Below are 21528 nucleotides of genomic sequence, written 5' to 3' on the forward strand. Positions count from 1 at the left end.
AATGAACTGGCCCTTCTGTGGCAGGGAATTCCACAGATTCACCACTCTGTGTGAAAAAAAACGTTCTCATCTCGGTCCTAAAAGACTTCCCCCTTATCCTTAAACTGTGACCCCTTGTTCTGGACTTCCCCAACATCGGGAACAATCTTCCTGCATCTAGCCTGTCCAGCCCCTTAAGAATTTTGTAAGTTCCTATAGGATCCCCCCTCAATCTTCTAAATTCCAGCGAGTACAAGCCGAGTCTATCCAGTCTTTCTTCATATGAAAGTCCTGCCATCCCAGGAATCAATCTAGTGAACCTTCTCTGTACTCCCTCTATGGCAAGAATGTTTCCTCAGATTAGGAGACCAGAACTGTACGCAATACTCCAGGTGTGGTCTCACCAATGGCCTGTACAACTGCAGCAGAACCTCCCTGCTCCTATACTCAAATCCCCTCGCTATGAATGCTAACATACCATTTGCTTTCTTCACTGCCTGCTGCACCTGCATGCCTACTTTCAATGACTGGTGTACCACGACACCCAGGTCTCGTTGCATCTCCCCTTCTCCTAATCGGCCACCATTCAGGTAATAGTCTGCTTTCCTGTTCTTGCCACCAAAGTGGATAACCTCACATTTATCCACATTATACTGCATCTGCCATGCATTTTCCCACTCACCTAACCTATCCAAGTCACGTTGCAGCCTCCTAGCATCCTCCTCACAGCTAACACTGCCCCCCAGCTTCGTGTCATCCGCAAACCTGGAGATGTTGCATTCAATTCCCTCGTCCAAATCATTAATATATATTGTAAATAGCTGGGGTCCCAGCACTGAGCCTTGCGGTACCCCACTAATCACTGCCTGCCATTCTGAAAAGGACCCGTTTATTCCTATTCTTTGCTTCCTGTCTGCCAGCCAGTTCTCTATCCACATCAATACTGAACCCACAATACCGTGGGTATTTCTTCACTGCCTGCTGTACCTGCACGCCAACTTTCAGTGACTGGTGTACAAGGACACCCAGGTCTCGCTGCACCTCCCCCTTACCTAACCTAACACCATTGAAATAATAGTCTGCCTCCTTGTTTTTGCCGCCAAAGTGGATAACCTCACATTTATCTATATTATACTGCATCTGCCACGCATCTGCCCACTCACTCAACCTGTCCAGGTCACCCTGCAACCTCCTAACATCCTCTTCACAGTTCACAATGCCACCCTGATTTGTGTCATCCACAAACTTGTTAGTGTTGCTTCCAATTCCCTCTTCCAAATCATTAATATATATGGTAAACAGTTGAGGCCCCAACACCGAGCCATGCGGCACTCCACTCGCCACTGCCTACCATTCTGAAAAGGACCTGTTTACTCCTACTCTTTGCTTCCTGTCTGCCAACCAATCTTCTATCCATGTCAACACCCTACCCCCAATACCATGTGCTCTGATTTTACTCACCAATCTCCTGGGTGGGACCTTATCAAAGCCTTTCTGAAAGTCTAGATACACCACATCCACTGGCTCCCCTTCATCCATTTTACTTGTCACATCCTCAAAAAATTCCAGAAGATTAGTCAAGCATGATTTCCCTCTCATAAATCCATGCTGACTTGGACTTATCCTTTTACTGCTATCCAACAGGATAATAGGGCTGAGCACATTCAGACCCACAACCAAAATGCAAGCAGGCCAACTCCACTTATTTTTGTAATTTAGGACACTTCCATTACTAAAACTACCATATTTCTTCATCAGATTACCCGATGAAATCTATAGCAACTTGTTTTAATGTCATTTCTGTGCCTTTGTAGCTGGTGAAGCAATTGTTCAGTCGGAGTGCAAATTATAGTCAAATCTTCCAATCTAAAACCCCACCATAAACCCTCAAAGACTGCGTCTCTATTCACGTTATTAAAAAAAACTTAATTAAATGGATGCCTTAAATTAGATGTAATAAAATTTACAATTTATAGTAGTTACTCAACATTCCTAGTTATGATGGATTTTGCCTTCAAAGTTGAATGGGTTAAGAAATGTATCTGTTCTAATTGAAGCTTTGTGCAAGGATTAGATTTTGTTAAAGCAAATTAGACTAATTTCTCAAGTTGTATTGCAATGTTGATTCACTTGAAGTATTTGGGCGATTTTGTTTCAAAATTACCTTAAACGGATTCTGCAAATGAAGAGCAGTGCCCAATTATTTAAAAATGATCCTTCAATTATTACCCAATTATCAACAGAGAGAATTACAAAATGTTTATTTTATAGCATTCAACAGCTCAAACCCATTAAACTTTTTTTTTCTTATGCAAAGATGTGCAATTTTAACAAATACCAGCATTGTGAGGTTGTGCAATGGTCTGTGGCTTTCTAAAGTAGATTAAAGTGAGTGCGAGAGGCAATTTTATTGGGTCTTTTAATCCCTGTCTGTTAACGTAATGCATAATCATGAATTTGATCTTTGAACTATTCCACAGTTAATCTGTCTGAAACCATACATTTCATTCAAATTGGTTTCTCGTAAATCTCTACACACTTTGTCAAACAGCAGTGTTCAAGCAAATGAGGAGAAATGAATCTCCAATGGCAATAAATAACAATTGTCTTGGCAATGGCATATAACAAGTGAAGTTTTAAAATAGTCGGCTGTTATTTGAAAAATAGTGCAATTGCTAAACAGAGGTAAGAAAATTGAATTTAAAATCAAAAGCAGCATTCTGTCATAGACGACTATAACCTAGTATTGTTTGACATCAATAAACCAGTCTTAAAGCTTGCCACAAATCTGTAAGCAGTTAAATGAACATGCCTTTCTTATTCTATTCTAGATAGGTTCATTAAAAACAACGTCTAAACAGTATTGCTGATCGTCGCTTGCTGTTTTAAAAAAATATCACTTTCTTCATTACACTTTTCAAATTCAACGTAAACCAGGGATTAGAAATCAAATCTTTAAAGATTTTGCCATTAAAACCATAAACATCTGTCCGGATTTTGTTTACCAATGTCAGTAGTTCCAAATTGAACTGCTAATAATTACCCACTAAAATGAAACCAAGTCTGTATAACTAATCAAAATGTCGAATTCCACATGTAAAATTTGGTAGATACTGAAATAATGACAACGGCTTTCTTGAAAACCAGATTGGGACTTTTCACTTCATAGCACTGCAACAGAACTGGCAATAAGGGCAACTTAAAAATGTCCAGCAAAGTACGCAGGATGTTCAAAAGGTCTCCCATGCTGATCATAACATTTTTCAGCTTTTGTACAACTATCCAGATCATAAAAAGTCAATATAAAAAGTGCTAAAAATCCTGTAAACACATTCCATGTAAAGGGATGGTGGGTTCCAAGTCCACAGGCCCAAAAAAGTGGGAACAGATAGAGTGGTAAAGGAGGCATATGTTATGCCTACTTTCAGTGGTTAGGACATTGAGTATACAAGTCAGGAAGTTATGATGCAGCTTTATAGGACTTTGAATATGCCAAATTAGGATACTGCACGCAGTTCTGTTACAGGAAGGATGTGGAGGCTTGGGAGGGTGCAGAAGCAGTTTATCAAAATGCTGCATGGATTAGAGGGTATTAGCTATAAGCAGAGGAAAGATTGGACAATGTATTAATTTCATTGGAACACCAGAGGTGAGATCAGCTAGAACGTAACATTACAAAAAGCATAGATATGGTAATTATTCAGAACATTTCCCCCCCCCCCCGGGGTGGAAATATCAAAGACTAGAGGGCATAGCATGAAGGTTTAAAGAGTTGTGCAGGAAAATTATTTTTTATAACCAGAGTGTGCCGAGTTCCAGGGTGTTGGTGGAGGCAGATATGATAGTGTCAGTTAAGATATAATAATAATATTCATTTATTGTCATTGCAACGAGTACAACGAAATTAAAAAATAGCCAATCCTGACGGTGCGTACAAACATATGTGCAATAAATGCAAAAACAAATAAATACATAAATACAATTAAATACAATTATATTAAGTACAAGATTTTTTAACGGTGTTGCCTAGTGCAAAGGTAGTGTTCAGTTCTCGTATGGCCCTGGGGTAAAAACTGTTCTTAAGTCTGTTTGTTCGGGATTTGATCGACCTGAAACGTCGACCAGAGGGCAGATGAACAAACAGACGGTGGCCGGGGTGGGATGGATCTTTTATTATTTTGCCTGCTCTACTGAGGCAGCGTAGGCTGAACAGGTGCTCCAGGGAGGGCAGTGAGCAGCCGATGATCTTCTGGGCCGTCGTGATGACCCTCTGAAGGGCCTTCCTGTCCTTTTCTGAGCAGCTGGCATACCATGTGGTTATACAGTACGCCAGCACACTCTCGATGGAGCAGCGATAGAAGGACAACATGAGCTTCTCCTGCAGGTTGGTTTTCCTGAGGATCCTCAGGAAGTGGAGTCTCTGCTGTGCCTTCTTTACTGTGGTGATGGTGTTGGTAGACCAGGTAAGATCCTCTGCGATGTGCGTACCCAGGAACCTGAAAGCTGGTACCCTTTCCACACAGACCCCATTGATGTAGAGTGGGTCGTAATCTCCACTGGTTTTTCTAAAGTCAATTATAAGTTCCTTTGTTTTGGAGGAGTTCAGGACCAGATTGTTCACTGAACACCATACTGCCAGCCTTTGGATTTCATCCCTATAGGCTGTCTCATCTCCTTCTGAGATGAGTCCAACCACAGTCGTGTCATCCGCGAACTTGATGATGGTGTTGGTGGGATGGGTGGGGGCGCAGTCGTGAGTGTAGAGGGAGTAAAGGATGGGGCTCAACACACAGCCCTGTGGTGAGCCGGTGCTCAGTGTAATGGTGGAGGAGAGGTGAGGGCCTATTTTGACGGTCTGGGTGCGGTTGGTCAGGAAGTCCTTGATCCATTGGCAGATGGTTTGGTAAAATCCAAGGTCGGAAAGTTTGGTGACCAGTCCGTGTTAAAGGCAGAGCTGAAGTCGAGGAAGAGCATCCTCACATAGCTCCCCTGGTGTTCAAGGTGGGTCAGTGCAGTGTGAAGAGCAGTGTCGATGGCATCCCCTGTAGACCTATTTGCTCTGTAGGCAAACTGGTGTGGGTCGAAGGTGGGTGGGAGGCTGGCTTTGATGTGCTGCAGGACCAGTCTCTCGAAGCACTTTGGATAGGCAATCAGATATGTGGGAAATGGAGAGCTATGAATCATGTGCAGGCAGTCAAGATTAATTTAACTGGGCATCATGTTCAGTACTGACATTGTCGGCCAAAGTGCTTGCTCCTGTGCTGTCCACTGTCCTATGACATTGATAAGGAAATTAATCAATAGAATACAAAGTTTCCCTGCATTGTCCTCAGAGTCCACAATGCCTCATACCGCAAATCCAACCAAATTATGCTTGATCCCCACATACATGTCGTGAATAGAACGTGAATAGCGGTGGGAATAGCTGCAACCTCAAAATTCCAGCAGTTTTGTCAGCATTTTTTCTTTACCTAAATCCATTTCAACTCTGTTGAGTGTTAATATGTTGTCACTTTGGAAAACTTCAATAGATTCAAACATCTTATCTATCATTGCTTAGGTTCCATTTTCTAGCCCCACACACCCCTCACTGCCATGTTTCTGCAAATGGTGATGATATATTTGTTATCTTCTGGCCCATTGGAACAGTTTTTGAATCTAAGGAAGGCCCAAGATGCAGGTCATCAGTAACTGGGGATTTATTGCCTTCCTAATCTCAAACTGTCCTTGCATATTGGACTTGCACAATGATATCACTATCCATGTCCTGCTCCATGGCGAAAAAAGATGTAAAATACTCGTTTGGTACCACTTCTGCATCCTGACTCCAGCTGAGCTGGAGTTCCAGAGCCCCGGCCGCAGGTTGCAAATTCAACCCACCGATCCGCCAATGAGGTTGAGATTGGCTGCCTTGCCCAGCCTAGGCGCCACATTTTTGGGGAGGCTTCCAGGGGGCGGGGGATTTCTCACGGAACCCCTAGCGACCTCTAGCGGAACCCTAGTGTTGATTACAAGTCCATACTTCGTTATGTTCTCTTTTTTTCCGAACATATATCTCCGTTGGTAAACGCGATTTTTGCAAAGTGAAAAACGCGGAAATCATGCAAAAAAGCGTGGAAAATGGATTTTAAAAATGCGGAAATCCACGGAAAAAGTGGAAAATTCACATGCCTGTCACCAGCAGCCAACATCCCAACAACAAGGATTCTTTTAACATGATCAGATATGATGAAACAAGCTACTTTGACAGGAATGTTATTAAATGAAAAAAGTCTCCTAGTTACTTGTAACTGGTTCGAAGGGCTGAATGGCCTCCTCCTGCACCTATTTTCTATTTTCTATGTTTAATACTCAACTGCCATGTCTCTACCCATTGCCTTGATTCAGAGGCTTTAAGTGGCCAAAAGAAATAAAAGGAAAATATCTTAATTTCAAAAGATTTTAAAAAGTACGAGATACATCTTTAGACTGGTTTAGGAAAATCACTTTTCAATTTATGACTAAACTCTATCTCTCTACTAAATCAGTGAAATTGTAATCACATAACCGGTCAACCATGAACAGAAATTGTTCTGACAGGATGTTAGTTCTGGAAAGTATGATTATACATTATGTTTTTCTAAGAGGATATTGAGATTAATAAATGGCATCTACATGTACACAGCATCTTACCAAAAAAGCCAATAGGAATGATTCAGAGAAATTAAATCGTTAGATTGAATGTACAAAGTCAGAAGAGGACGTTTAAGAAATTAAGCTGCAAACCTATGGACAATGGAGTTATAATTTAGGAGCATTACCGATAACAATTTTCCTAATCCTACTGATAAAGATCTTTGCTTAATAAAAAGATGTTAACTTTAAAATTACAACTTGTTCCAGATATTTTTGCTCTTCTGATTAAACTGATTAATAATTCTGAGACATTCAACAGGCAATCCATTTCAAACAAAAAAGCTGCTCTCTTAAGATTTAACATTATTAAACATGTTATATTTTTATCAGGCATTGCTTTAATCCAGTAAGTTTTTTGATCAGACAAGCCATCTCTGCAATGCACTCCACAGTACAAGATGATGAAATGAGACCAGACAGTAATAGCAAGGAAATCTAATCTGTTTTCTTCAAATGAAGTCAAGATTATTAAAATCCAAATCTAATGAATGATGTAATAAGGTTGCCGATTTGTTTAATCTATAATTTTGCAAAAGATGTTCATTTTTGCAGCGTTGTTACGGTAATTTAATACGTTGTTAAAACCATTGAATTATGTGACATGACAAATAAGCCACCAATTGGCTGTAAGTGCCATTCGATTGTTCATAACTTGAAATAAAATACCAGAACTTTGGAAAAAATATTTTACATGTCTTATTTTGAAAAGTAGCATTTTATAATTGAGAAACAGAAATTCCCCGACAATGAATTACACAAATGTGATCTTGGGTGTATGGAGATCGCAACAGCAATTTTGTGCATTTTCACCAAGTTCTTCAATTTCCTCTTATATCTCAGAGGTTAGGTTAACTGTGTTCTTTAAATTACTTCTTGATGTAAATAAGAGGCAAGCAAATTAAAAAAGGGGAGTGATCAAGTATGTGCGCAAGAGCAAGTTACAAAACTTGCGACAAATAAGGGGAATGCAATCAACAGGATTGGTTTGCTGAGCGTTCACAGTAATAACATTTAAAATACACACACAGAACTGCAGATACTGGTCTACAAAAAATACCCTAAATGCTGATTAAAAAAAGACCCCAAGTGCTGGATAAACTCGCATTAGGCAACATCTCTGAAGGACATAAATAGATGATCTTTTGGGACAAGACCCTTTTTCAGAAGTTCAGAGTTACTCCTATGCTTTCTTCAGAGAAAGTTTGGCATGTCCCCAACAACTCACCGATTTCTACAGATGTGCTGTAGAAAGCATTTTATGATGACGCATCACTACATGGTTTGGGAACAGCTCCGTCTATGATCGCAAGAAATTGCAGAGAGTTGTGAACATAACCCAGCCAATCTTGCAAAGAAACCTCCCTTCCATTGACTCCATCTGTACTTCATATGGCCTTGGCAAGGCCACCAGCATAATCAAGGACCAGTCTCACCTTGGTCATTCCCTTTTCTCCCCTCTCCCATCAGGCAAGAGTTACAGACATTTGATAATAGATACCTACAGCCCAGGGACAATTTATTCCCAGCTATTATCAGACAACTGAATCGTCCTCTCATTAGCTAGTGTGGCCCTGACTTCCCATCCATCTCATTGGAGACATTTGATCTTTTTTTAAATCTGACTTTACCTTACACTAAATGTTGATCCCTTTATCTGTGGCTTGATTGCAATCATGTTGTCTTTACTTTGATTAGATAGGATGCAAACAAAAGTTTTTTACTGTACCTCAGTACCCATATAATAATAAAAAACTAAGTTATTCCAGCATTTTTTGTCTTCTTTGAACATTGAAAAGACATTGGGACAGGCATGTAGCTATGAAAAGTTTATAGGTATACAAGCCAAACGCGGGCAAATTGGACTAGTTTAGAAGGGGCATTTTGGTCAGCATGGACATGATGGGCCAAATGGCGTGTTTCCCTCCTGTATGACTCTACAAAAACTAATGTAGCACTTGCCCTTAAGAAAAATTGTGATATATATATTTTACAGCATTAATTTATCCAGATAATCTAGTCTACCTGAGGATTTTACTGTGCAATTGACCAACATTATTTTTCATAGAGTCTGTTCATAAAGTATATCCACATCTGATTATGTGAAAGCTTAAACAATGTTGTACCTTAGATTTTTATCTAATTTAGCCACCGAAGTTGCCTAATTTTGGATAGAATATAGGTTTAATGGAAAGTCATGTTAACCCACCAGTTTACTTTTTGTTTTAAAAAGAGAGTAGAATAGATTCCCTGAATACCTGCCATGAAAATATTCACCGCTGCCTCCCAGGGTGTTGCTTAGACTGAATCAGCAGAAATCATGACGTGGACAAGAAAAGCTCACACTTTCCTATCATTTCAAAACAAAGTAAAACTGAACTAAAAAGTTACTTTAATATAATAAAGTGTCCCAAAGTACTTTACAAAAGTATTAAACAACATTTATGTCCAAAGCAGCTACAATCAAATTAGCATCAAGATCTTGGGACTGGAGGATACAGAATTGTAGAAATCTGAAAATGTACATCATGCTAAAATTGATCATTGAACAACTAAGAACCAATGCAGGCCAATGTCCATGGACATGATGGGTGAACATTTCAGGATGACCTCAGTTCCATGATGGATGCAAGGTGAAAAAAAAAGATTGGTGGTTTTAGCAAATGAAGAGGTAGAGATGAACACAGGAATCATCAGAAAAGTGCAGGTAGAGCGCCCTGAATACTGACACGGTGTATGTTTTGAAGCTCAATGCAAAGTTGGACAAAACACAAAAATAAATTCCTTGGGAAAATTTACGCGTACTGTTTTTCCAATAAAAGGACAAAAATGCACATAAAATTTCACTGGGAATTGATTAACAAGGTGTGAGAATGCTCTGCTGCAGCAAGGGGGACTTCACATTCAACCAAGTGAATGCCTCAGTATTTTGGGGGGAAATCTTTTGGGCGGCATGGTGGTGCAGCAGTAGAGTTGCTGCCTTACAGCGCCAGAGACCCAGGTTCGATCCCGACTACGGGTACTGTCTGTACGGAGTTTGTACGTTCTCCCCGCATGGGTTTTCACCGAGATCTTCGTTTTCCTCCAACTCTCCAAAGATGTACAGGTTTGTAGGTTAATTGGCTTGGTATAATTCTAAATTGTCCCTAGTATGTGTAGGATAATGTTAATGTGCGGAGATCGCTGGTCGGTGCGGGCTCTGTGCTGTATCTCTAAACTAAACTGAACATCAGTTTCTGCTATTTCATTTATTCATTTCTATAACCTTAAGCTGCTGTTATATGAGGAATTCAGAATTTGATCCATTTATTTACTGGTTTCCCCAATTTCCGACCTTGGTAGAATAACTTCCTGCTGCAAGGGGACAAATTTAAAACCAAGTCAAGCAGATTACCTTTTTCTGAAAATATCTTGATTTTTGGGGTAGAGTGACTGGAGAATAGGAAGACTTTAACTGCACACCAATTTTTTTTAAAGCTTTTCTCAAAGATTTTAAAAGTCACAACTTTTCTGAACTGTATCTTCCAACTCCTACATTCAAAAGGTTGGAATAATTAGCAACTCACTTCAATTCGCCAACATGCGTCAGCACCTCTTGCTGGTATCTCATTATATTGTCCAGTTCTGCTTGAGGTAGCTAAACAGAAATTCGGTTTACAGTAAAATTAGGACAGAAATGTAACAATCAACTTAAAAACTGTTTCTAATATTCATCAATTAATAAACCCAAATAAAAATTATATGCATGGATAAAATGCTTTGATATTGGTTTCAATTATTTTTTTGTACATGAACACACTGTTATCAATTCTGCAATAAATATTTACGATAGCATTTCTACAATAAACCATTTCTTAAAAAAATTAATTAAATTACACCAAGCAAAAACTCAAACATATAATGCTCATACTAGTGTAGACATCACCGGAAAGAAACTGCATAATAATTAAGTTGATAGGCTTTGTAATAAAATTAAATGAAAATGGATAATAGAATAAAAAGTCCACCTAGAATTCGTCATTTCCAAATTCAAGGCTCTGCACTCTGATCCCAATTTTCCAGGCATGTCCATCACCCCCATTTATGACGGGGAAGCTCACCACTGAATCAGAAGTTCAATCTTAGCTGCTATATTACTTTTAGTTGCATTTCACATTTGCTGCAAATCAAAACTTGAGATGATTGCAACATCCCTCCAAATGAGGATTGATTCACACTATCAAAATAAGTGCCTCAAATATTGCAAACCGTAGAAACCTGAACTGCGATTGTAAGAATATCTTGCCTCACTCGTGTAACAAACCTGTTCAAATAGGAGGTCAAGTCAGGTTGATGAGCTTGAACAAGGGAATCGAATGGTACCTAGAACTTGCAGGATTCAGCCTTATTCTAATCTTGAGAGAACGAATCAAATGCAATATTTAACACTCAAAAATAAAAGGCAGATTTAGATCAGGGCATTTTTTCTTTCTTTTCTAAAATATTAAAATCAGTATTCCTGAAAATTAAAATGAAGTTCTGTAAATTGCACTGCCTAATTTTCTTGAACACCAAAATAATTTCCAACCACAATTTGCCTTTGCAATTTTAAGTTCAAATTGAGTGACTCCATTCAACAGGACGTGATATTTAGTGTCTAGCCTAGACTACAGAGTAGACAAAGATGTAGAGTGAGGATTCTTGTACTTTTGCAACAGAATTAATCCTTAATCCTTTAAAAAATAATCCTGTATTATCCATATCCTGGAAATAAGTTAATTAGGAGTTGAAAATGATTAGCAAAACATAAACACAATGAGAGTGTGAACACTAAGTTACTGTTCACATTTATGGTATTAGTCGTCCCATTTTATACCAAGTACAAAAATAGGAAATCGAGGTCCTGATTTTTGTCTGAAAAACTGTCAGCCAGATGTGGTACTCACCTGTCCTGTCTGTGGCACAACGTTTGTTCCCTTCTTTGACAGCTCGTCACTTACTAGAGAGACATATTTCCTCTGCTCATCCAGAATCATGTTGAGTTGCCTGTTCAATTGTTTGATTTCAAGGTGGATCCGATTCTGGCCTTCAAAGATCTGTCTCAATTCTCGCTCGTTCACACTTTCAAATAAGTCATCCGCTGAGGTACAAGCAAACCATTTGGTCTTTATATAATTTTTGATGTTAATATTTGCCAGCTACATAACAATGTATACCCATTATGAAACACAGCATTAAGAAAATCTGAGAAATAAGATTGCATAGATAAAAACGTTGCATATATATAATGCAAAATTATACCTTAAATTAAATAATAAATAATGAGAAAAACACATTTTTAGACTAATGAATACTTTATATTTTGTTCGAAGTTTACCAACACACAGTCTTCCTCCTTACAAGATCAAGGCTCCTCATTAATTAGCATGCCGACATTGACTAACTGTCAGTAGGGGGAGAATGGGATTCCCATTAACTTTCCCTTCATTCGCAGTGAATTCACTTCGGTGAATAATCTAAAAAGAGGAAGCAACGTCGAAGTTGATTCTGTGGGATATGGAGTCTTAACCGATTTTACTCTATATTGTGATAACCAGATTCCATTTTTTGGTCTTCAATATCCATTTTTAGGACCAGGGCATTGCAAGCAAAGCCAACATTTATCTCCTATCCCTGTACCTCAATATACATGACAATAATAAAAAACAAATCCAAACTGCCCATATGAATAAGGTTGCAATTACAGGCCCATATCAAACCTTCCATTTTTAAGTAAAATCATTGAAAAAGCTGTTTTCAACAGCTTAACAACTTCTTCGCACTAAACAACTGTTTTGCTGTCTTCCAGTCAGGTTTTCGACCACACCACAACACTGAGACTGCTCTTATGAAGGTCTTCAATGACATCCACTTAAATACAGACATGGCAAAATTTCAGTTTTAGTATTACTGGATCTCAGGGCTGCATTTGACACAGTCGACCACACCATATTACTAGACCGATTGGAAAACTGGGTTGGACTTTCTGGCACAGTACTAAACTGGTTTGAATACTACTTAAAGAACAGGGACTACTTTGTGTCTATGGGTAACTACACATCAGAGCGGACAAATATATGACATGCGGATTTCTCCAAGGCTCCATTCTGGAGCCTCTTCTGTTTTGTATCTACATGCTTCCACTGGCTCAGATTATGGAAAACAACAAAATAAGTTATCATAATTATGCAGACGACACACAAATTTACATAACCATATCACCAGGGGACTATGGTCCAATACAAACACTGAGTAAGTGCATCGAACAAATCAACGATTCGATGTGCCAAAACTTTCTTCAATTAAACAAAGACAAAACTGAGGTAGTAGTTTTTGAGGAAAAGAGGAACGATTAAAAGCCAACTTTCAGCTTCAATCGGCAATGTTAAAAACCACGGACAAAGCCAGAAATCTTGGTGTAGTCATGGACTCGGACCCGAATTTCAACAGGCACATTAAGACAATTACAAAGTCAGCCTACTATCACCTTAAGAATATATCAAGGGTTAAAGGACTTATGGCTCAGCAGGATTTGGAAAAACATGTCCATGCATTTATCTTCAGTAGACTTGACTACAGTAATGTTGTCTTTACAGGTCTCCCTAAAAAATCGATTAGATAGCTGCAGCCGATTCAGAAAGCTGCTGCTCGAGTCCTCACTAAGACCAAGAAAGTGGATCACATCACTCCAGTTCTGAGGTCTTTACACTGGCTTCCAGTCTGTCAAATAATTGATTTCAAAATACTACTGTTGGTTTATAAAGCACTGAATTGTTTAGGGCCAAAATACATTTCTGATCTTCTGCTACATTATGAACCATCCAGACCCCTCAGGTCATGACTTGGATGAAGGGATTAAAAGTACCATTAGCAAATTTGCCAATGATACAAAGCTAGGTGGCAGTGTGAACTGTGAGGAAGATGCTATGAGGTTGCAGGGTGACTTGGACAGGTTGTGTGAGTGGGCGGATGCATGGCAGATGCAGTTTAATGTAGATAAGTGTGAGATTATCCACTTTGGTGGTAAGAATAGGAAGGCAGATTATTATCTGAATGGTGTCAAGTTAGGAAAAGGGGACGTACAACGTGATCTGGGTGTCTTAGTGCATCAGTCACTGAAAGGAAGCATGCAGGTACAGCAGGCAGTGAAGAAAGCCAATGGAATGTTGGCCTTCATAACAAGAGTTGAGTATAGGCGCAAAGAGGTCCTTCTGCAGTTGTACAGGGCCATAGTGAGACCGCACCTGGAGTACTGTGTGCAGTTTTGGTCTCCAAATTTGAGGAAGGATATTCTTGCTATTGAGGGCGTGCAGCGTAGGTTTACTAGGTTAATTCCCGGAATGGCGGGATTGTCATATGTTGAAAGACTGGAGCGACTAGGTTTGTATACACTGGAATTTAGAAGGATGAGAGGGGATCTTATCGAAACGTATAAAATTATTAAGGGGTTAGACACGTTAGAGGCAGGAAACATGTTCCCAATGTTGGGGGAGTCCAGAACCAGGGGCCACAGTTTAAGAATAAGGGGTAGGCCATTTAGAACAGAGATGAGGAAAAACTTTTTTAGTCAGAGAGTTGTGAATCTGCGGAATTCTCTGCCTCAGAGGGCAGTGGAGGCCAATTCTCTGAATACATTCAAGAGAGAGCTAGATAGAGCTCTTAAGGATAGCGGAGTCAGGGGGTATGGGGAGAAGGCAGGAACAGGGTACTGATTGAGAATGATCAGCCATGATTACATTGAATGGCGGTGCTGGCTCGAAGGGCCGAATGGCCTTCTCCTGCACCTATTTTCTATTGTTCTATTGTCATCTGGGACAGGTCTGCTTTCTGTCACCGGAGTCAGAACTAAACATGGAGAATCAGTGTTTAGTTTTTTTGCTCCACATACATGGTACAAACTCCCAGAAAACTGCAGGTCTGCTGCAAATCTTGGCTTTTTTAAATCGAGGCTGAAGACTTTTCTGTTTGACGCTGCCTATTATTAAATCAAATAATGATTAATTTCTTACACTGCACTGTAACTTTTATGGTGTTTGTTATACCTGCTTATTCTATTTTAGCTTGTTTTTATTTCCCATTCTCTTTAATGACTATTGTTAATTGCTTTTAATTGCTCTTTAATGTTTTATGTAAAGCACTTTGAATTGCCTTGTTGCGGAAATGTGCTATATAAATAAACTTGCCTTGCCATGCAAGTTGTTTTCTTGAACACCGCAGTCTTTCTGATAAAGATAATTTTGCATTGGTGATGGGCATGGAGTTCAAAAGATTTAAAACCCACACTATGGTATATTTCTGAGTCACAATGTGGGTCTGGGAAGTGCTCGAGTAACCATGGCAAAGAACTTCAATGAAACCAACTAGAGCCACTGCAAACTGGTGGTGTCCAGAACGATTGATGGAATGTCAATCAAGTAGGCTGTTTTGCCCTGGCAGAGCTTCTTGAACGTTGTACGTGCTGCACTCATTCTGGCGGGTGTCAGGTCACCACCATAGAGTACCCAGCCTTGGCCCTGCTCCAAAAAGCTTATGCACTTAGGTACTACTACTTATGATCTACTCAAATTTACCAGGAAATTGATGGTGGTGTGGTGGCAATAGCAATGCTGCTCAATATCAAGGATAGGTGATTAGATCATCTCTTGGAGAAGATCGCTGCAAGGATCGGCATGCAGGTATGGGCTGCATCATTTGCCAAGTTGTGAACGGAAATGAATGTTGTACAAAACAGTGAACCTTTGTCTCGATGATCCATTGATGGGTTAACTGAAGGTGCTTGGGTTAAGTACATTAAGTATCTGGGCTGGACTGATTTACCTCTGAATACCACAATCATCTTCCTTTGTGTGAGGAATGCTTCCAGTCATTGCAATGTTTTCCCTTTGTCTTCATCTTTGCTAGGGCATCTTGACCCAATTACAAGTGCGATGACAGAGGGGTATCATAATTGTTCAGTGCTCCTGATCATTATTCCTTTTAAAAGTACTTCATTTTGATCTGAGGGAGGATCAGACGAGTGACTGACACGGCCCCATGGTCAAAATGCTCATCAATGATAACTGTAAGCACACTTTATGAATTTTATTAAATATGCTGTACCATGGGTTTGTTGCAATTTGCCTCAGATTGGACAATATAACTAAACATACAAGTTATAAAGTCTAAATCCCAGATAAGAATGCTAAGTCCCAGATAAGAATGCTAAATCCACACAAACCTAGTTTGAAGACAAATACAAATAAATAATCATTGAATTGAAAATGCAGTGTTTAGAGTTCCTGTACAGAAAGGAGGAAGAACCCTGCTTTATTTCGGGCTTGAAGTTTTCATTTCTAATTCAGTTTAATAGTTTTTTATTTTTGTTGGCAATGTTTTGGTTATTAAAAATACATAAGAGGTATACCAATTTTTAATTTCTATAAATAAAATTGAAGTTGGTATAACCAGAAGTGCACCAGGCCATTATGCTAAAATTTTGCAGCAAACCATAACCATCATATTACTGGCCATAGTAACTGTTGAGCTGTCAACATCCACATCCCCTTTGTCCCGCCCCCCTGACATCAGTCTGAAGAAGGGTCTCGACCTTCTCTCCCGAGATGCTGCCTGACCTGCTGAGTTACTCCAGCACTTTGTGAATAAATACCTTCCACATCTAGAAAGCTCCATATGGTACTGAAAGCAAAATGAAAGAAACTACACATTTTGTATGGCTAAGTTTAGTTGCCTCCATAATTTTGCTGTCAAATTTCTTTTCCCCAAACCAAGCTTTATAACGTAACTAAAATGTAAACCAACATGGTTGTACGGTATTTTTTCACCAACCTTGTTCCCCTTGCATATCAGGATGATCTTTTTGAAATTCCTCTTTCTTTTTATCAAGTGCTTGTTGGAAATTTTCATACTGCTCTCTATATTTTTCCTTTTCTTCTTGAGGAATTGTTGCATCATCAGGCTCCTATATCAAATAAAGCTTGAATTAACGTTTAAGCCAAAATAAAGTTACTGCAATTTAGGATCCACAATTTAAAAGGCCGCAATGTCAAACTTAGTATGACAACATCTAGAAAGCATCACTAGAAGTGCTTTAATAGTTCCATAGTTCTGTAAAACATGTAACATGCAACAAGTTAACACACAAGATGAACGTTGATTTTGTACAAGAAGGGCCTCAAAAACTCCCGTAGATTTGTCAAGCATGACTTTCCGATTGACAGTCCACATTGACTCTGTCGATTGTGGACTTTGTCTAAATGCTTTGAATCTTTTGAATGTTTTAAGATGGATTCTAACATTTTCTCCACCTCTAACATCAGACAAACTGGTCCAGAATTCCCTGTTTTCTCTCTACTGTTTTTAAAATGGTGGTTTTACAATTGTTCCACTCTAATCCATTGGAACGTTTCAGATCTAAAAAGAATATTGAAAAACAATTACCAATACAAGCATCATTCCTGGGGCCATTTCTTTAAGTACTCTGTGATACAGATTTCTCAAGTCATCAAGATTTGGGGCTTTTTAATCATTTAATCATCTTCCATACTACTTCTTTCCGAGACCATGGATTATTTGTACCCTTCCTTGTGAATATGGAACAGTAGTTGAAATACAATAACTGAAGAATTGATGAAAATGTTCTTCTAGCCCATTATTCACTGCAATTAATCTCATATGCATTGCTCGTAAATATTATAGTAACTTTTCCATTGCTTATATCTTGTACAGTACATGTCCAAACGGCAATAGTCAAAAAGGGTTATTAAAATCTACATTATACACCACATGCATAAAGTTATCGGGATAGGTTGTGGTATGGCTCTGCTCAAATTAACACAAAACCTCAGTAAAGAATTTGTGTAACTTCATGGTGAGCTGTGCCACAATAAACTTAACAAAAAAAAAATAGTTAACTACTTTGCCAATTTTAATTATCATCAGAAGCATTCAACCCATTTTACCTACCACATGGCATTTGTAGGAGCCAGCAATCAAACACTTTGCCCATTGGCACAGATTTAAGGCTCGTCAGCCTTGAATGTTTTGAAGGTCAGGTTATTTTGCTGGCTTTGAATTCTCTCTTAATTAAACCTTTTCAAATCACGTGAACTAGAAATGTACGAATATGTACTGCTGCTTAATAAAGATTATTGATAGTCGTTTAGTTACAAGTTTCAACTCTGAAGCTGCTCACACTTTGGTGAGCCCATCAGCCAGATACCAGCTACAATGAAACTATCAGCTTTCAACAGGATTCCATAAAACCAACAGTAACTTCTGCTATGTTGCCAGCTATTTATTGTTTATCCAGTGTTTGCAGCATTTCCTGAATGAACAATGGAAAACTCAAAGTGCCATGAATGAATTCCTCTCAAATTAAACCTGTAGTTGATACGATAAATACTTTGTGTAATATTTGAAGTAACTGGAGCGACTAGGTTTGTATACACTGGAATTTAGAAGGATGAGAGGGGATCTTATCGAAACCTATAAAATTATTAAGGGGTTAGACACCTGGTTCTGGACTCCCCCAACATTGGGAACATGTTTCCTGCCTCTAACGTGTCTAACCCCTTAAATTAAGTAAATTACTTAATTACTTAATAGCCTTAAAAACTAAATTTATGCTCACTATGGTTTTCACATCAAAAATTCAAAATAACAGATTTTAAAATAGATTTCTTATTTTGCACAAGGTTGGTGGGATATCAACCATCGTCACTCTCAAAGGTTTAATTAAAATTTTGTTTTCTTATTGTTGACTTACAAATTCGAAGGAGAAAATGGGTTTGGATTGGACACACCCTCAGAAAACCTGCCACAAACATCACCTGGCAAGCCCTAAAATGGAACCCCGAAGGAAAAAGGAAAAACGGTCGCCCGAGGAACAGCTGGAGAAGAGGTGTCCAGGCAGAAATGTCTGGGAGTGGGCTCAACTGGGGAGATCTCGAAAGAACTGCCAACAACCGAGTGAGGTGGAGGACATTTGTCAAAGGCCTATGCTCCCTAGAGGAGCAAAGGGCTTAAGAAGAAGAAGATTGTTAGTTAACAGAATGAGAATCCAATAATATAATTTGATATTTTAATCGAAGGTGCATTCACATCCACTTCGAATGCAGAATGAGGTTAATGTGCAAGTAGTAAGCAATCATGTGTGGCTAAGCTTATTCAGCACAAGTGATGCACCACATCACAAAAATATTTCCTTGTTCTTCTGCCACCAATCTAAAGAACATGTAGCAGCTCACTGCTAATGTAAGGTGCTGGATCAGTGCTGATTCATGCCACTGGATATCCAACCTAAACAATTCTCACTAGTTTCTACATGTTATACAAGAAGAGATGGTGATTGGCTGTTAAAATGCTTCCTGACATCAATGCTGGCACTGAAGGGGTTTATTTTGCTCCTAGAGTTAAAAAAATATCACAAATTGTCTCTGCATTTTCCTGTGGGCAATTCGTGATATTTCATTTATAAAAGACAACATTTTAGTGAAATCTTCCTTCTTTGGGAACATACACGTTTTTAAAAACAGTAGGGTATTATTGCATGGAAAGAGTATCTGTCGTGAGTATCTAAATTTACATTTTACCAGTGCTTGAAAATGAATTCATTTTAAAAAACAGCATTCTCCTACACACTGCTTTGTTTTGTCATCTAATTTCCCCCATTAACTAGAAAAACTCACCACTGGTTTACCAGGCTCAAAAAGTCTGAAGGTCAGAAAGGATAAAACATCATGGTCATCTGTCAGGAAACAGAAATATTGAATACTTTCATCAACTTGTTCAATTGTTATGACCAACTAAGCATAAGCAATGTGCACCTTCAACATGGCTTTGCTATAAATGCAATACATTTTTATACACATTTGCTACAAACATACCTGCAAGAGCCCCAGTTGCTGCAGAGATTCCAAAGAAACCCTCCAACGGAAGTACCATATTTTCTACTTTGGCACAAAGTTCAAAATCATCACTATTTGGCGTAAAACCATTATGTATCATGACCTACAAAAGGAAAAGTACAAATTTAGGAATCTTACCATGTATCACTGAGAATCTACCCAAATAAAAACAACTTTAAAGCATTTTCCTTCAATAGTACATTACCCGGTGAATTCATTGTCATGAAATAAACATTACTGCTTATTTTGGGGAAAATCAGTTTTTTAAAAAACTTTTAAAAAACGCATATTTTTTATCTGTATAAGATATTTTAAGATTGCGTACCAATGCATAACTGGAGCAAGATTATTTTGCTGCTTAAACTTTTCTGCATGCTCCCACACCCAGCCACAAATGGACATTCGTGGGGATGAATATGAAAACAATTACTTACTTAAAAGCTAGATCATACACTTTTGAAATTCAGTGGACTGAATGGCCTTTTTCCATGTCATAAAAATGACGTTTAATAGGACAATTAGAACAGCTTATGATCTCTAAATGTTAAAAATGAGGAAACTAAAGCAAACATTTACTTCCAGAGATTGGAGAAAAGTAGAGGATATAACATTTGGACAATCAAATTAAGTTCACAGCTTTAAATTAAAGGCAAGAAATATAAAGGAAAAGGATAAATCTTACGAATACAATGGTGGGATGGATAGTTAGAAAATGCTGAAACATGAAAAAATAAATGAGGGCAAACAATGACATGGAGAAAGAACATAGGTGAGAAATTAGGTATTCAGTACAGTAACTCTCAGAATTTCAACTGTAAACAGACAAAAGAGATGAAAATTGTGCAAGACGCATAGGTCTGAAAAGCAGTTTGCAAGGTAATTTCCTCCAACTATGGAAAGATTTTCCAAATGAGGAAAGATTTTTACATAACACATTTAAATTTATTTCTGAATCTTGAGCATATTATTGAAAAATGCATTTAGAAAAATAATCAAATACTTGTTGACAACAGAAGTTAGCTATTCCCAGTTTAACTATGCAGAGCAGGTTTGTTTGATTAAGTGCATAATTTCACAAGGTTACAATATATTTGGAACGTGTCAAAGCACAGGAGACTTACAGTCAACGTTTTTCTGTAGTAGATTATTCTGGCTCTGACAGGATAAGGCTTGTTTCTAAAATCTCTTACACAAGAACCCAACGCTTGTGTTGCACCATCACTGCAAACATAAATTATTTTGGTATCAAGACATAAAACACAATGATCACAAAATCAGATTTAGTTTTATGTTACTTTAATTCTGAATTTAAAATCAAACATTTATGTCTGGTTTTCTTGTGCAAATAAAAACTTCTGGAGGCAGGCCAGGCAGCATCATTGGAGAAAAAAGACACACCAACCAATCTGAAGAAAGATCCGACCTGAAACGTCACCTGCTCTTTGCCTTCCACAGATGCTGCCTGGTTAGCTAAGTTTTTCCAGCACTTTGCCTTTTGCTCAAGATTCCAGCATCTGCAGTCTCTTGCGTCTATATATTTCTTATTTGTTATGTTGCCCAAGTACTGTAATTTTGATTGTACGATCTAAAACTCGTGTGTGCCGCCTTTTTAGGCGCTGAATCAACACCAGTTTCATCAATTCGTATCAATAATCTGTAATGGCATCAAGAGAAATAGGCAAGTTTCACTGAATTAAAATTCGAGTCAGATTCACACAAGTTTTTAAGAGGTGGGAGAAAAAACAAAGGACTCAGAGGAAACCCATGCAGTCATAGGAGGTACAATATGCAAAGCAGAGGTCAGGACTGAACCAGGGTGTCTGGCGCTGTGAGGCAGCAGCAGCTCTCCTAGCCGGCACTGAAGTTAACAAAAATAAATTATACGAGTGTTTACTCTTGTTCTATTTTAAAATTAGTGATCTGTGGTTAACTATTTACAATGTACACTGATAAG

General features: G+C 38.5%; 1 protein-coding gene across 1 annotated transcript in view; it reads right to left on the minus strand.

Moving 5' to 3' along the window:
• Positions 1 to 21528, minus strand: part of lman1 (lectin, mannose-binding, 1) — a 58679-nt gene that overhangs the window by 17274 nt on the left and 19877 nt on the right. The window contains exons 5-10 of the mRNA XM_078426696.1: positions 20696 to 20795; positions 19554 to 19677; positions 19356 to 19414; positions 16495 to 16627; positions 11577 to 11770; positions 10218 to 10288 (exon numbers count right to left, since the gene is read on the minus strand). Of these exons, the coding sequence (XP_078282822.1) occupies positions 10218 to 10288; positions 11577 to 11770; positions 16495 to 16627; positions 19356 to 19414; positions 19554 to 19677; positions 20696 to 20795 (681 nt within the window). The remainder of the gene's footprint in view (positions 1 to 10217; positions 10289 to 11576; positions 11771 to 16494; positions 16628 to 19355; positions 19415 to 19553; positions 19678 to 20695; positions 20796 to 21528) is intronic.

This window comes from Rhinoraja longicauda, chromosome 1 (genome assembly GCF_053455715.1).
Source record: "Rhinoraja longicauda isolate Sanriku21f chromosome 1, sRhiLon1.1, whole genome shotgun sequence".
Taxonomy (NCBI): Eukaryota; Metazoa; Chordata; class Chondrichthyes; order Rajiformes; family Arhynchobatidae; genus Rhinoraja; species Rhinoraja longicauda.